Source organism: Carcharodon carcharias, chromosome 8 (assembly GCF_017639515.1).
Source record: "Carcharodon carcharias isolate sCarCar2 chromosome 8, sCarCar2.pri, whole genome shotgun sequence".
NCBI classification, from domain to species: domain Eukaryota; kingdom Metazoa; phylum Chordata; class Chondrichthyes; order Lamniformes; family Lamnidae; genus Carcharodon; species Carcharodon carcharias.
In genome coordinates, this window is record NC_054474.1 from 142,786,025 (window position 1) to 142,800,712 (window position 14,688).

The 14,688-nt window shown below is 42.9% G+C and overlaps 1 protein-coding gene across 1 annotated transcript in view; it reads right to left on the reverse strand.

The window, feature by feature from the left end:
• Positions 1-3,427: 3,427 nt before the first annotated feature.
• agpat2 (1-acylglycerol-3-phosphate O-acyltransferase 2 (lysophosphatidic acid acyltransferase, beta)) overlaps positions 3,428-14,688 on the reverse strand; it is a 35,758-nt gene continuing 24,497 nt past the window's right edge. Inside the window, exons 4-6 of the mRNA XM_041193967.1 lie at positions 8,423-8,518; positions 5,991-6,063; positions 3,428-5,090 (exon numbers count right to left, since the gene is read on the reverse strand). Of these exons, the coding sequence (XP_041049901.1) occupies positions 4,939-5,090; positions 5,991-6,063; positions 8,423-8,518 (321 nt within the window). The 3' untranslated portion in view covers positions 3,428-4,938. The remainder of the gene's footprint in view (positions 5,091-5,990; positions 6,064-8,422; positions 8,519-14,688) is intronic.

The window sequence follows — 14,688 nt, forward strand, 5'->3', positions numbered from 1 at the left end:
GGAAAACTTTCCGTTGGTTGGAGTCATACCAGGCACAAAGGAAGATAATTCTGGTTGTTGGAGGTCAGTCATCTGAGCTCCAAGACATCACTGCAGGAGTTCCTCAGGGTAGTGTACTATTTTCAGCTGCTACGTCAATGATCTTCCTTCCATCATAAGGTCAAAAGTTGGGATGTTCACTGATGATTGCACAATGTTCAGCACCATTCGCGATTCCTCAGATACTGAAGCAGTCCATGTCCAATTGCAGCAGGACCTGGACAATATCCAGGCTTGGACTAACAAATGGCAAATAACATTCACGCCACACAGCCATCAGGCAATGACCATCTCCAACAAGAGAGAATCCAACCATCACCCCTTGACATTCAATGGCATTACCATCACTGAATTCCCCACTATCAACATACTGGGAGTTATTATTGACCAGAAACTGAACTGGGCTAGCCATATAAATATTGTGGCTACAAGAGCAGGTCAGAGGCTCAGAATCCTGTGGCGAGTAACTCACCTCCTGACTCCCCAAAGTCTGTCCACCATCTACAAGGCACAAGTCAGGAGTGTGATGGAATACTCTCCACTTGCCTGGATGATTGCAGTTCCAACGACACTCAAGAAGCTTGACACCATCCAGGATAAAGCAGCCCACTTGATTGGCATCACATCCACATTCACTCACCCACCACTGATGCACAGTGGCAATGTGTGTACCATCTACAAGATGCACTGCAGGAACTCACCAAGGCTCCTTCAACAGCACCTTTCAAACCCACAACCACTCCTAACTAGGACAAGGGCAGCAGATAGATGGGAACGCCACCCCTGGAAGTTCCCCTTCAAATCATTCACCACCCTGACTTGGAAATATATCACCGTTCCTTATCGCTGGGTCAAAATCCTGGAACTCCCTACCTAACAGCACTGTGGGCATACCTACACCACATGGTCTGCAGCGGTTCAAGAAGGCGGCTCACCACCAGCTAGAACAAATAAATCCAGTGTGTCCTGGATGACAAGAGAAATGGATGTGAAGGTAAAAAGGAAGAAGTGTGTGTACGAAAGATGTCAGGTAGAAAATACAATGGAGAATCAGGCTGAATTTAGAAGGGCCAGAGGGGAAGTGAAAAAACTAATAAGACAAGCAAGGAGAGGGCATGAAAAGAGGCTGGCAGCTAACAAAGGGAAATCCCAAGGTCTTCTACAAAACACTTTAAGACAGTGATCATGAAAGGCATTATATAAATACAAGTATTTATTTTTCGTTATTCAATCTCAAGAGGTGGCTGGTTTCAGAAAGGCAGGTCAATCAATCCCAGTCAGACATTGATCTGATTCTACTGGAGGCTCCGTACATTCTAGAATAAAATGAAGCTTAATTGCCCCAGATAGACTACTTCCTTTCACCCAAAACCACAAATAAAATATTACTAACAAGGTCACAGTAATTATTCACTTAATAGAAGTAAGAACTGTGTCAGAATTTGAAGATACCAAGTTAGGAGCAGTAGCAAATGACAACCATTGATAAGCATAAATTCAAAAGGATTTTAAACAAATCTGATCAGCGGGTAGAGAACAGATGAGATTTAATACTTGGTAAATTAAGGCCATGAGATTGAGCCAAGGGAAGGTTGGTGCATTTCTTTTCTAGATGGGAGTGAACTTGGGTGTCAGAGTAGGAAATATTCATTGAAACATAGGGCCACACATTTGGAGTATATTGTGCAGTTTTATTTCACTTTGAAATAGGATAGTCAGTTATTTGAAACTGTAAGAAAAGGATATTCCATTATTGGAGTGGTTACAAAGATGGGTATTCAGCTACTGGGGTGCAGGGAAAGATATTCATTTAGAGGGCATGCAGTGAAGAACATTTAAGTTATCAGGGCACAGAAAAAATACAGTTATTGGAAGGAGAACCGAGCAGGCTATTCAGTGTTTGGGGTACAGAAAAGAGCGTTCAGATATTGAATTAAAAGTTCACTTATTGGGTAATAGGGAGTATTCAGCGATTGGAGAAGACACGAGAAGACATTTATTTATTGGGTGCAGTGAAGGATATTCAGAAGGTACAGAGGTTTTTCTGTTATTGGAAGGCATATATCCTAAGGTTCTAAAGCTGCTAGCTGTGGTGATAGTGAATGCACTAGTAAGATTTTCCAAAATTCCTTAAATTCTAGAATAGCCCTGGCAGATTGGAAGTTAGCAAATGTAACATTGTTATTCAAAAAAGGAGGGAGAGAAGAGAGGGAACTGCAGGCCAGTTAGCCTGGAATAAGTCAGGCGAGTGCTGGAAAATCTATTACAAAGGAAGTCTTAACAATGCACTTCAAATATCATAGTATGATTAGAACAAGTCAACATAGTTTTATGAAAGGGAAACTCTGCTTGACAAATTAGTATTTTTGAGTATGTAACTGGTAGGGTAAAGAGGGGAACCAGTAGATGTGGATTTCGAAAATGCATTCAATAAGGTGCCACACAAAAGATTAATACACAAGAGCTCATGGACTTGGGGATAATATATTAGCTTGGACAGAAGATTGGTTAACAGACAGGAAGCAGAGTAGAGATAAATGGGGCATTTTAAGGTTGGCAGTGTTACTAGTGGAATGCCACAAGGATCTATGCTAGGCCCTCAGCTATTTACAATCAATACCATGACTTAGATGGAGCGACAAAGAGTAATTTATCTTCAAAAAAGGGAATGGTGGTTGTGAACTTTGGAATTCTCTATGTAAGGGTGCTGTGGATGCTCAGTCATTGAGTATACTTAAGGCCATGATAGATTACTTTTTGGACTAATAGATATAGGGAATAAAGCCAGAAAAGAGTTGAGATTGATGATTAACTATGATCTTATCAATTGAAGCAGACTCCTGCTAACATTTCTAAGATTTGTTTCTTATTGAAAGAGGCCACACTGGACCGAAATGCAAGAATAGTTCTATAAGTAAAAAACCACAACAATTAAACACACACTTTGCCTTTATTCTCACCATTGTTATTGAGCCCAAAAGAAATACCATGTTCAGGAGACCAAATTCAAGCTAAGTATTTCAACAAATTGCTTAATGTATTGTCGGGGCTTTCCACACAACTCTTCAAAACAGAAAGAGCTCTTAAACAATCCTCCCTTCCTTCCTGATATTACAACTTATCAGCTCAAATAGCAACCCAAAGAAAAAGTTCCACACCAGAGCAACTTTTTTAAGTTTAACTACAGTCTTTGTGGGATGTCAGTGAACACCTATTGAAGCGCTGCAAATAAGTGATAGCAGTTTTGGTGTCTCCTCTATCTCCCATATGTTTAAGGCAAACACAGGTGAAAATTGGCTACCAATGTTTATAAAGTTGACCCAGTTCAATTCAAGTGTGTGCAATAAAGGAGGTGCTGTTGCAAAAGAGCAAAGAAAGGGCCATGTCATTTTGAAACACTGCTGGTCTTTTATTTTACATCAATTATGGCAACATTTCGACAATCTTTGATAAAATCCTTTTCACTGTTTTATAATTACTCCCAAATCTTGAAACATCATTGTCCAAATTAATTTATTGTTCATGAAACCCGCAGTCACAGAATTAAGACAAAAACTAAATAGTTAATGTGTAAGAGAGAGAAGATGCAAGAGATATGGTAGCTAAATATTTATTCAAAATTTGATTGAAAATGGCAACTTTAAAAAGGATCAAATATTCTCACATAAAAGCCCAAAGCAATGCAAATTACATTTACATGCAACATTATTTAATATTTTATCCAGACAATTGCGAATGGTACAGAAATAGACATTCAAAAGCAATACGGCAAAAATAAGCTGCAGAACATATATTCATGGCCCTAAACACTGATATTTGGAGTCACCATTACAGGCCAAGTAGCCTCCACATTATTTGGCCTGTCACTAGATTGGGGAGAGGGGACAGTGTTCATTTCTAGTGCCATAAATGTTGTAGTGTCTAGTTTGCACACATTTACTGCAGGTTAAATTCTGTACATTTAGATTGTTATAAATACTGAAACTTGTAATTGACATCAGATCCCAACCCTGGTGCTGAAACTCAGACTTTAGCTCATCAGTAATGCAAACAGCAACTATCTCAATGGTGGGAAATTGCCTCCTGTGGAGCTCAAGACATCTTCACCTCAACAAATACATTATACCTAATTCAACAATTGAAATACATTTGGATGAAAGCGTTTGATCAATATTGATAGGATCAAGGCAAGTACGGATTGGAGCAGTAACTCTGCCTTACTTACAGCAAGGTAGGTAGCAACACTCACTAATTCCCTGGATAAGCAGCAAATGAAATAGGAAATTGAATTGAGGCCTGCTCAGGAAAGGATGTGGAATGTGTAAATGGCCTCTGTCTCCACACAAAAATTATCTAGTTCTAAAACAAAAATCCTGGTGTTTTGAAGTCTGACTGATCAGGCTTATGGTCATTGTGGAGTGCTAATTTATTAATGTCATGGTGCACAATTGTAAATGGCAGCAATAGTCCTCAGTCTAGTTCCTCAATCTACATGTGATCAACCTCTGGCATTGGAAATTTGTTTATGGACACAAAAGGAAGACAACTGTATTCAGATTATGAACGATAAACAGCCTGAGTGAGGGAGCACCTGGCTAGTAGAACTGACAGCAGTTAAACAGTTCACAGAGCATCTGCCTTCTTCCTATTACTTACAAGCAAGAGATCCCGCCTCAGGCGCTAAATCCATTGGTTGGGATCCCTTGCCCATGCTGTCCAGCAAGAGACTACCACATGCTGCAAGTGACAGCATCTTGCTGATCAGTGAGGAATTCCTAATATTTCATGAAAATCCATTTAGTGTAAACCTCTTATTACACGATCTGAAGCATCTGTATCGACTTCAGCACAAACATGACTGACGCAAACACTCCATGAACAGATCGGTGAACGGTGACTTCACTGGGCTCCACGCACTTTGAGGATAGGAGCAGAGATTTCATTCCACGTGGTCATTAGCAGATTCCGTGCTCTCTCTGTTAGCTCTGGCACATCGTCTGTTGTCAGACCACATGTTTCCACTGGAGGAAGAACCTGAACTGTACACTTGCCTGGAAATAAAGAAAAGTCACATCACACAGGGAGAGAAGAGATTCGCTGACCCAGTTACACGACTGAGAGGAAGCCAAGGCTTAATATATTCATCCATTCAACCCCAACAGAACTGGGAGTGGAGGTTACAATGCTTTCCAACCAATGGAGTCTATGTTAGTTAATTCAGTCAGATCCTGTAGTGCTGCTTGGGGGTATGTGAATGGAATCCTAGAATCTTCCAGCATTGGGCCCCTTCTGCTTGCTCTTTCAAAGTTATATTATTCAACTTGCCTGCTCTTTCCGCAAAGTCCTGCAAATTTTTCTTTCCCCTTCAAGTATTTAACCAATTTTCTTTTGAAAATTGAATCTACTGCCACCAAACTTTCAGGCAAGAGATTCCAGATCATTAACCAGATTGTTAAGTTTACACAATTAATTCTATATGCTGAGAAAGATTTTTGTAAAACAGCAACACATTTTCAAACACAAAGACCAGACTCAAGTGTTGGTGCTTAGCTGTGGCTATGTAGTTATAAAAGCAGGTAGATTGAAGAGCTGCCAGGATGAGCAGAACAACCCAACTCTGAAACAAAGCAGCTTTGAAGATGTGTGAAGGGAACTGATTCAGTCATTTGGGAGGTTAAGGAAAGGTTGAGGAACCAGGATTCAAACTCATTAAGGCCATGAGTCAATGGATGTAAAAATGATTTGCATGGAAGAGTTATGAAGGGCAGGACTATAGTGTGGCCTTCAGGTAAGGGCACAGGCTGAGTGAGAACAGGCTGAGTCCACCATGGTAAGGGAGTTCCACACTTGTAGTTGATGAGAAGGGACTAACTGTTTAGTCTGAGAGAAGGAAAGGTCTGAAATGGGCCATTCTTCAGACAAGTTGACAAAGCTCCAGTTCAGATACATACCAGAGGTGAACCTTTTCTCTGCCCTGTTGTAGAAGTCATTGTAAGAGGAGAACACCACTGGGATAATTGGGACCTGAAACACAACAGATCTGAGTAAACAAGAGTTCAATAATTTCTTATCCCACCTATTTCCATTATTTTTAAATGTATTTCCATCCATTGTTTTATCTCTACCTTTTAGCTTATTTTGATCCCTACCCCCTACCCCACTAGCGCTATATGTACCTTGCTCGTCCTGCTTTCTACCCTTAATGTCACCATTAGCACATTTCTTAGCGAATGTCACCACCATCAACACCTCTTTGTCCTTTTGGCTATCTCCACCTATCACTGACCCTTTATCCAGCTCTACTTGTCCCACCCACCCCCTTAAACCAGCTTATATTTCACCTCATTTCTATTTTTCCTTAGTTCTGGTGAAGAGTCATACGGACTCGAAACGTTAACTGTATCCCTCTCTGCAGATGCTGCCAGACCTGCTGAGTTTTCCAGGTATTTTTGTTTTTGTTTCAATAATCAATGTTGGCTGGACTATTGCTTCCCCTTCCCCCTCAAAAAGATTGACTTTTACTGGGGTATTAGATATCCAACTTCCCTGAAGTTTTAACACCCATAACCAAGATAAAAGTAAATATCAAATCCGCAGTTAAAAATAACGATTCAGGAACTGAGAGCAAATTCTTCAATCTCAAAAATCTCAAAAGATGGTATCATTGCAGATATTATCTCCCATCAGAATGGGAAAAAGACAGCAGCTGACATCAGAAAGACGGAAGCGGAGTGACACAGACTCTAAGTAGAGAGAAGTTAGTGAAAGGGATAATCAGGTCTCGACACTGCTGCACAATCTCCACGGTGCCCAGCAGCATCCCATCTTCCATTTGAATAAAAACAGAATTACCTGGAAAAACTCAGCAGGTCTGGCAGCATCGGCGGAGAAGAAAAGAGTTGACGTTTCGAGTCCTCATGACCCTTCGACAGAACTTGAGTTCGAGTCTGTTTTTGTTTTGGATTTCCAGCATCCGCAGTTTTTTTGTTTTTATTCCATTTGAATATCTTTGTTTAAAGATGCAAAAGCGATCTGGCTCTCACCTTGCGGCATTTACACCACATTCAGTTTAGGGCAGTTTTTCCTCACTTTGTCTTTTTAAACACGGAAAAGAGTTCGTTTATATATTTAAATTTATTTTATCTTAATTTACCAATGTAAAATATGTCAGCTTAGAGGTTTTAATGTTTTAACATTTGTTTTTTTTTTAAAAAAAACTGATGAGGAAAGTCCTGCAGAACCCAAATATAATTTTAACATTCCTCCGCCCCGGGCCCCGCCCCCTCCGGCGCGCCCTGCACTGAAATGCGGCCCAAGTTGTTTGCTCAGTTTTTTTCAGGGGGACTTGAGGTCATGACCTTGTGGCTCAGGCTGGCGTGGCGTCCGGACGCCACGTCAGCCTGAGTCACAAGGTCATGACCTCAAGTCCCACTAAAAAAAACTGAGCAAACACTTCGGCTGCATTTCATTGCAGAGAGCGCGGGGGGGGGGGGGGGTGGAGGGGTGGGGTGATGGTTTGGTTGCCAGGGAATCCATGTTAAAACTCTATTTGGGTTCTGTAGGACCTTCAGTAAAAAAAACAAATATTAAAACCTCTAAGATGACATATTTTACATTGGTAAATTAAGATAAAATAAGTTTAAATATATAAACGAAAACATAACTTTCTACTCACAGTACCTCCAGTCCACTGCAGATCCTCCCCCTCCCTCCAGGTAGTGGCCTCGCCCACCCCTAACACACCCTTATCACCTGACCTCCCACTCTCAGACTTAGCCTCTCGTTGCTTCCCTCTCCCGAACCCTTCCTGTTAGCAAGGCCTTGGAAGAGGAGGAGGAGCGAAGCAGGGAACATGTAAAAACATTTTTTCTTTAATGCGAGCGAAACCCAGGCCGTGCCCCGGAGGGCGGCAAGCGGGGCACAGATTACACGAGAGACAGCGCTGAAAATCTCTCAAGGCAGAACAAGATTACAGGTCCCATGAACTTACTCGTGTTAAAGTGAAACAACGCAAAAGGGGGCGAACGTTAAATGAGAACTCGTACACTGAACAGGTTTGGGTAACAAATGCTTAATTGAAGTTTCTTTCTGAACCCCAGATGCCCCACATTCCAAACTCCTCTGGAACCTCACCTACCCAGCACTGTTAGGAAGTGGGGACACAAACTGAATCCCCAAATGTACAGAATGTTTGATCTTAGCTGGGTTCCACCAGGTTCCAGCTTGTAGTTTGGGTGTAGACCAATGGCCTTATATGAAGTGAGTTTCCACCACACTCAGACACTGTACTACTCGCTCAGCACTGCATCATCACCTGCAGACACCACTACAAAGGTAGCTTCTACTTGAATGAATATAATATTCCCGCATTTTCAGATATTACCTGTGCCTGCACGGCCAAATGGAAAGCTCCTCGTTTAAAAGGCAGCATGTTACCATCATGGTTCCTGGTCCCTTCTGGAAACACCCACAATCTGATCTGGAGGGAAGCAAAGGTGACATCAGTAAGTCGAAGCATAACTCTCAAAACATACGAACAAGGAGCAGTAGGCTATTCAGCCCCTTTAGCCTGCTCTGCCATTTAATATCATGGTTGATCTGATAGTAACCTGAAATCTGCATCCCACTGACCCCTGATAACCTCTCATCCCCTTGCTTAGCAAGAATCTATCCACCTCTGCCTTAAAAATATTCTAAGACTCTGCTTCCACCACTTTTTCAGGAAGAGAGTTCCAAAGACTCACCGCCCTGAGAGAAATAATTTCTCATCTCAGTTTTCAATGGGTGACCCCTGGTTCTAGATTCTCTCACAAGAGGAAACATCCTCTCTACATCCACCCAGTCAAGACTCCGCAGGATCTTATGTTTCAATCAAGTCGCCTTTTACTGTTCTAAACTCCAGCAGATACAAGTCTAGTCTGTCCTGCCTTTCCTCATAAGACAACCCGCCCATTGCTGGTATTAGTCTGGTAAACCTCTCTCAACTGTCTTCAACACATTTACATCCTTCCTTAAATAAAGGTGGCCAATACTGTGCCCAGTATTCCAAATGTGATCTTACTCATGTCCTGTACAACTGAAGCATAACCTCCCTACTTTTGCATTCAATTCCCCTTGCAGTAAACAATAACATTCTATTAGCTTTCCTAATTACTTGCTGTACCTGCAAACTAACCTTTTGAGGTTCATGCACGAGGACACCCAGATCCCTCAGCATCAAAGAGCTCTGCAATCTCTTACCATTTAGAGAATATGCTTCTCTTTTATTCTTCCTGCCAAAATGGACAATTTCACATTTTCCCACATTGTACTCAATTCGCCAGATCTTTGCCCACTCACTTAACCTATCTATATATTTATAGCCTCATGTCCTCTTTACAGTTTACTTTCCTACCTTTGTGTCATCAACAAATTTGGCAACCATCCCATCCACCCTTTCATCCAAATCATTTATATAATTTGTGAACAGTTGAGGCCCCAGCACGGATCCCTGTGGCACGCCACTCATTACATCTTGCCAACCTGAAAAAGACCATTTGTGCCTTCTGTTTCCTGTTAGCCAACCAATCACCTATCCATGCCAATATGTTACCCACTTTACCGTGAGATTTTATTTTCCGCAACAACCTTTGATATTGTTTTAATTCATTCATGGGATGTGGGCTTCGCTGGCTAGGCCAGCATTTGTTGCCCATCCCTAATTGCCCTCCAGAAGGTGGTGGTGAGCTGCCTGCTTGAACCACTGCAGTCCATGTGGTGTAGGTACACCCACAGTGCTGTTAGGGAGGGAGTTCCAGGCTTTTAACCCTGCGACAGTGAAGGAACGACGATATATTTCCAGGTCAGGATGGTGAGTGACTTGGAGGGGAACTTCCAGGTAGTGGTGTTCCCATGTATCAGCTGCTCTTGTCCTTCTAGGTGGTAGTGGTAGTGGGTTTGGAAGGTGCTGTCTCAGGAATTCCTGCAGTGCATCTTTTAGATGGTACACACTGCTGCGACTGTGTATCGGTGGAGGAAGGAGGGAGAGAATGTTTGTGGATGTGGTGCCAATCAAGCAGGGCTGCTTTGTCCTGGACGGTACCCAGCTTCTTCAGTGTTGTGGAAGCTGCACTCATCCAGGCAAGTGGAGAGTATTCCATCACACTCCTGATTTGTGCCTTGTAGATGGTGGACAGGCTTTGGGGAGTCAGGAGGTGAGTTAGTCATCGCACGATTCTTAGCCTCTGACCTGCTCTTGTAGCCACAGTACTTATATGGCTAGTCCAGTTCAGTTTCTGGTTCCCAGATGTTGATAGTGGGGGATTCAGTGATGGCAATGCCATTGAACATCAAGGGGCGATGGCTGAATTCTCTCTTGTTGGAGATGGTCATTGCCTGACAGTTGTGTGGCACGAATGTTACTTACCACTTGTCAGCCCAAACCTGGAAATTGTCCAGGTCTTGCTGCATTTGGACATATGACTGCTTCACTATCTGAGGAATCACAAATGGTGCTGAATATTTTTACATCCCCATTTCTGACCTTATGACGAAAGGAAGGTCATTGATGAAGCAGCTGAAGATGGTTGGGCCCAGGACAATACCCTGAGGAACTCTTGCAGTTATGTCCTGGAACTGAGATGACCAACCACCACAACCATCTTCTTTCGTGCTAGGTATGATTCCAAACTGCAGAGAGTTTTCCCCGGTTCCCATTGACTCCAGTTTTGCTAGGGCTTCTTGATGCCACACTTGGTCAAATGCTGCCTTGATGCCAAGGACAGTCACTCATCTCACCTCGTGAGTTCAGCTCTTTTGTCCATGTTTGAACAAAGGCTGTAATGAGGTCAGGAGCTGAGTGGCCCTGGCGGAACACAAACTGGGCAGTCAGCAGGTTATTGCTAAGAAAGTGCTGCTTAACAGCACTGTTGATGACTCCTTCCATTACTTCATTGATGCAGAGGCAATTGGCTGGATTGGATTTGTCCTGCTTTGTGTACAGGACATGCCTGGGCAATTTTCCACATGGCTGGATAGATGCCAATGCTGCAGCTATACAGGAACAGCTTGGCTAGGGGAACAGCAAGTACTGGAGCAAAAGTCTTCTGTACTATTGCCAGAGTATAGTCAGGGCCCATGGCCTTTGCAGAATCCAGTGCCTTCAGATGTTTCTTGATATCATGTGGAGTGAACCGAATTGGCTGAATACTGGCATCTGTGATGCTGGGGACGTCCAAAGGGGGCTGAGATGGATCATCCATTCAGCACTTCTGGCTGAAGATTGTTGCGAACGCTTCAGCCTTAGCTTTTGCACTGCTATGTTGGGCTCCCCCATCATCAAGGATGGGGATATTTGTGGAGCCTCCTCCACCAGCGAGTTGTTTAATTGTCCACCACCATTCATGACTGGATGTGGCAGGACTGTTGAGCTTGGATCTGATCTGTTGGTTGTGGGATCACTTAGCTCTATCACTTGCTACTTATGCTGTTTGGCATGCTAGTCCTGTGTTATAGCTTCACCAGGTTGACACCTCATTTTTAGGTATGCCTGGTGTTGCTCCTGACATGCCCTCCTACACTCTTCATTGAACCAGGGTTGACCCCCTGGCTTGATGGGTAATTGTAGTGGGCGATATGCCAGGCCATGAGATTACAGTTTTGTCGAAGGGGCATGAGGACTCGAAATGTCAACTCTATTCTTCTCCGCCGATGCTGCCAGACCTGCTGAGTTTTTCCAGGTAATTCTGTTTTTGTTTTTTCATGAGATTACAGATTGTGTTTAAGCACAATTCTACAGCTGATGACCCACAGCACCTCATGGATGCTCAGTCTTGAGTTGCTAGATCTGCTTGAACCCATCTAGCAGCGGTAGTGCCACACATGATCGAGGGTATCCTCAATGTGAAGGTGGGACTTCGTCTCCACAATGACTGTGCAGTGGTCACTCCAAATGATACTGTCATGGACAGATGCATCTGCACCAGGCAGGTTGGTGAGGATGAGGTCAAGTATGTTTTTGCCTTCAGATATGGTTCCCTCATCACCTGCCGCAGACCCAGTCTGGCAGCTATGTCCTTTAGCACTCAGCCAGCTCGGTCAGTAGTGGTTCTACCGAGCCACTTGGTGATGGACATTGAAGACCCCCACACAGCACATCCTGCGCCCTTGCCACCCTCACTGCTCCCTCCAAGTGATGTTCAATATGGAGGAGCACTTTCATCAGCTGAGGGAGAGCTGTACGTGGTAATCAGCAGGAGGTTTCCTTGCCCATGTTTGACCTGATGCCTTGAGACTTCATGGGGTCCAGAGTCAATGTTGAGGACTCCCATGGCAACTCCCTCCCAACTGTATACCACTGTGCCACCACCCTGGGCATACCCAGGGATGTGACGGTGGTGTCTGGGACATTATCTGTAAGGCATGACTCCATGAGGATGGCGTTGCTTGACTAGGCTGAGACAGCTCTCCCAATTTTGGCACTAGGCTCCAGATTTACTAAGGAGGACTTTGCAGGGTCAACAGGGCTGAGTTTGCCGTTGTTGTTTCCAGTGCCTAGGTCAATGCCAGGTGGTCTGTCCGGTTTCATTCCTTTTTTGTGACTTTGTACTGAGTTGTTTTTACAACAACCGACAATGGTTTCTTAATCACTGTTAGACTTTTAATTCCAGGCTTTTATTGAATTCAAATTCCACCATCTGCCGTGGCGGGATTTGAACCCAGGTCCCTAGGGCATTGCTCTGGAGCTCTGGATTACTAGTCCAGCAACGACACCACTACACCATCGCCTCCCCCACTGTGACACTTTGTGAAATGCTTCTGTAAACCTGAGTACAGTACATCCACCTGTTCCCCTTTATCCACTGCATCTGTTACTTCCTCAAAGAGCTCCAATAAGTTGGCTAAACAAGATTTCCCTTTCACAAAACCAGGTTGACTCTGCCTGTTGACCTTGAGCTTATCCAAGTGTCCTGCTATAACTTCTTTAATAATAGCTTTTAACATTTTCCCTACGACAGATGTTAAGCTAACTGGCCTGTAATTTCCCACTTTGTCTCCCTCCCTTTCTGAATAAAGGGGTTACATTTGCAATCTTCCAATCTAATGGGACCTCCCCAAATCTAGGTAGTTTTGGAAAATTAAAACTAATGAATCAACACTAGACACTTCTTTTAAGTCCCTAGGATGAAGTCCATCAGGACTCGGGCTCTTGTCAGCCCACAGCTCCAACAGTTTACTCAGTATCACTTTCCTAGTGACTGTAATTTTCCTGAGTTCCTCCTCCTATTCCATTTCATGATTAATAACTACTTCTGGGGTGTTACTTGTATCCTCTATAGTGAAAACTGGTGCAAAATACCTGTTCAATTCATTTGCCATCTCCTTGTTTTCCATTATCAATTCTCTAGACTCACTTTCTATAGGACCAACACTCACTTTGTTAACTCTTTCTTATTTAAATATTTGTAAAACTCTTACCATCTGTTTTATATTTCTGGCTAGCTTTCTCATACTCTAATTCTTCCCTCCTTATTAAGTCTTTCAGTCATTCTTTGCTGTTCCTTACATTCTGTCCAATCTGCCCTGCCACCTGTCTTGCACAATTATATGCCTTTTCTTTAAGTTTGGTACTATCTTTAACCTTTCTAGTTAACCACAGATGGTCTCTCCATCCCTTGGACTTTTTCTTACTAAATGGAATGTATCAGTTCTGTGCATTGAAATATCCCCTTAAATATTAGCCACTGCACCTGTTGACCTATCCCTTAGCCTAATTTGCCAATTCACTTTAGCCAGCTCAGCTTTTATGCCCTCATAATTGCCCTTATTTAAGTTTAAAAACCATAGTCTTTGACCCACTCCTCTCCCTCAAACTGAATGTAAAACTCAAATCATATTGTAGTCATTGCTACCTAGGGACGCCCTTCACGAGATCATCATTAATTACTCCCATTTCATTGCACAATACAGGACCAGTATAGCCTGCTCTCTGGCAGGTTCCAGAACATGCTGTTCTAAGAAACTATCCTGAAAACATTCAATGGATTCCTCATCTAGTCTATCTTTGCCCATCTGACTTTTCCAGTCTATATGTAAATTAAAATCTCCCATGATTATTGCTGTGCCTTTCTGACAAGCTCCAATTATTACCTCCTTTATGCTCCACCCTACCATTGGTTACTGTTTAGGGGGCCTGTACATAGCTCCCACAAGTGACTTCTTGCCTTTCCCATTTCTCATCTCTTCCAAAAAGGTTTTCACATCCTAGTTTCCTGGACTTAGGTCATCCCTCTCTATTATGCTAATACCATTAACTAACAGAGTCACTCCTCTACCTTTTCCTCGCTTCCAGTCCTTCCTATCCTGTACCCTTCGATATTCAGGTCCCAATCCATGCCCTTCTGCAGCCATGTCTCTGTAATGGCCATCAAATCATTATTATATATTTCTATATGCCCTCCCAGTTCATCTGTTTTGTTTTGAATGCTGATGATTTGTCTGTAGAGAGAAGAATCTCAAAATTTGCTGCCATCAGGAGAGTTGTGATACTGGGACTGCTTCTACGGAAGAAGCAAAGAGAGCCAAGAGGATATTTAACGGAAAGTTAAATTTAGTTTTAAACTGAATAAGGAAAGGCTGATTCCACTGTTTGGGCTAAATTTTAAGAATTAA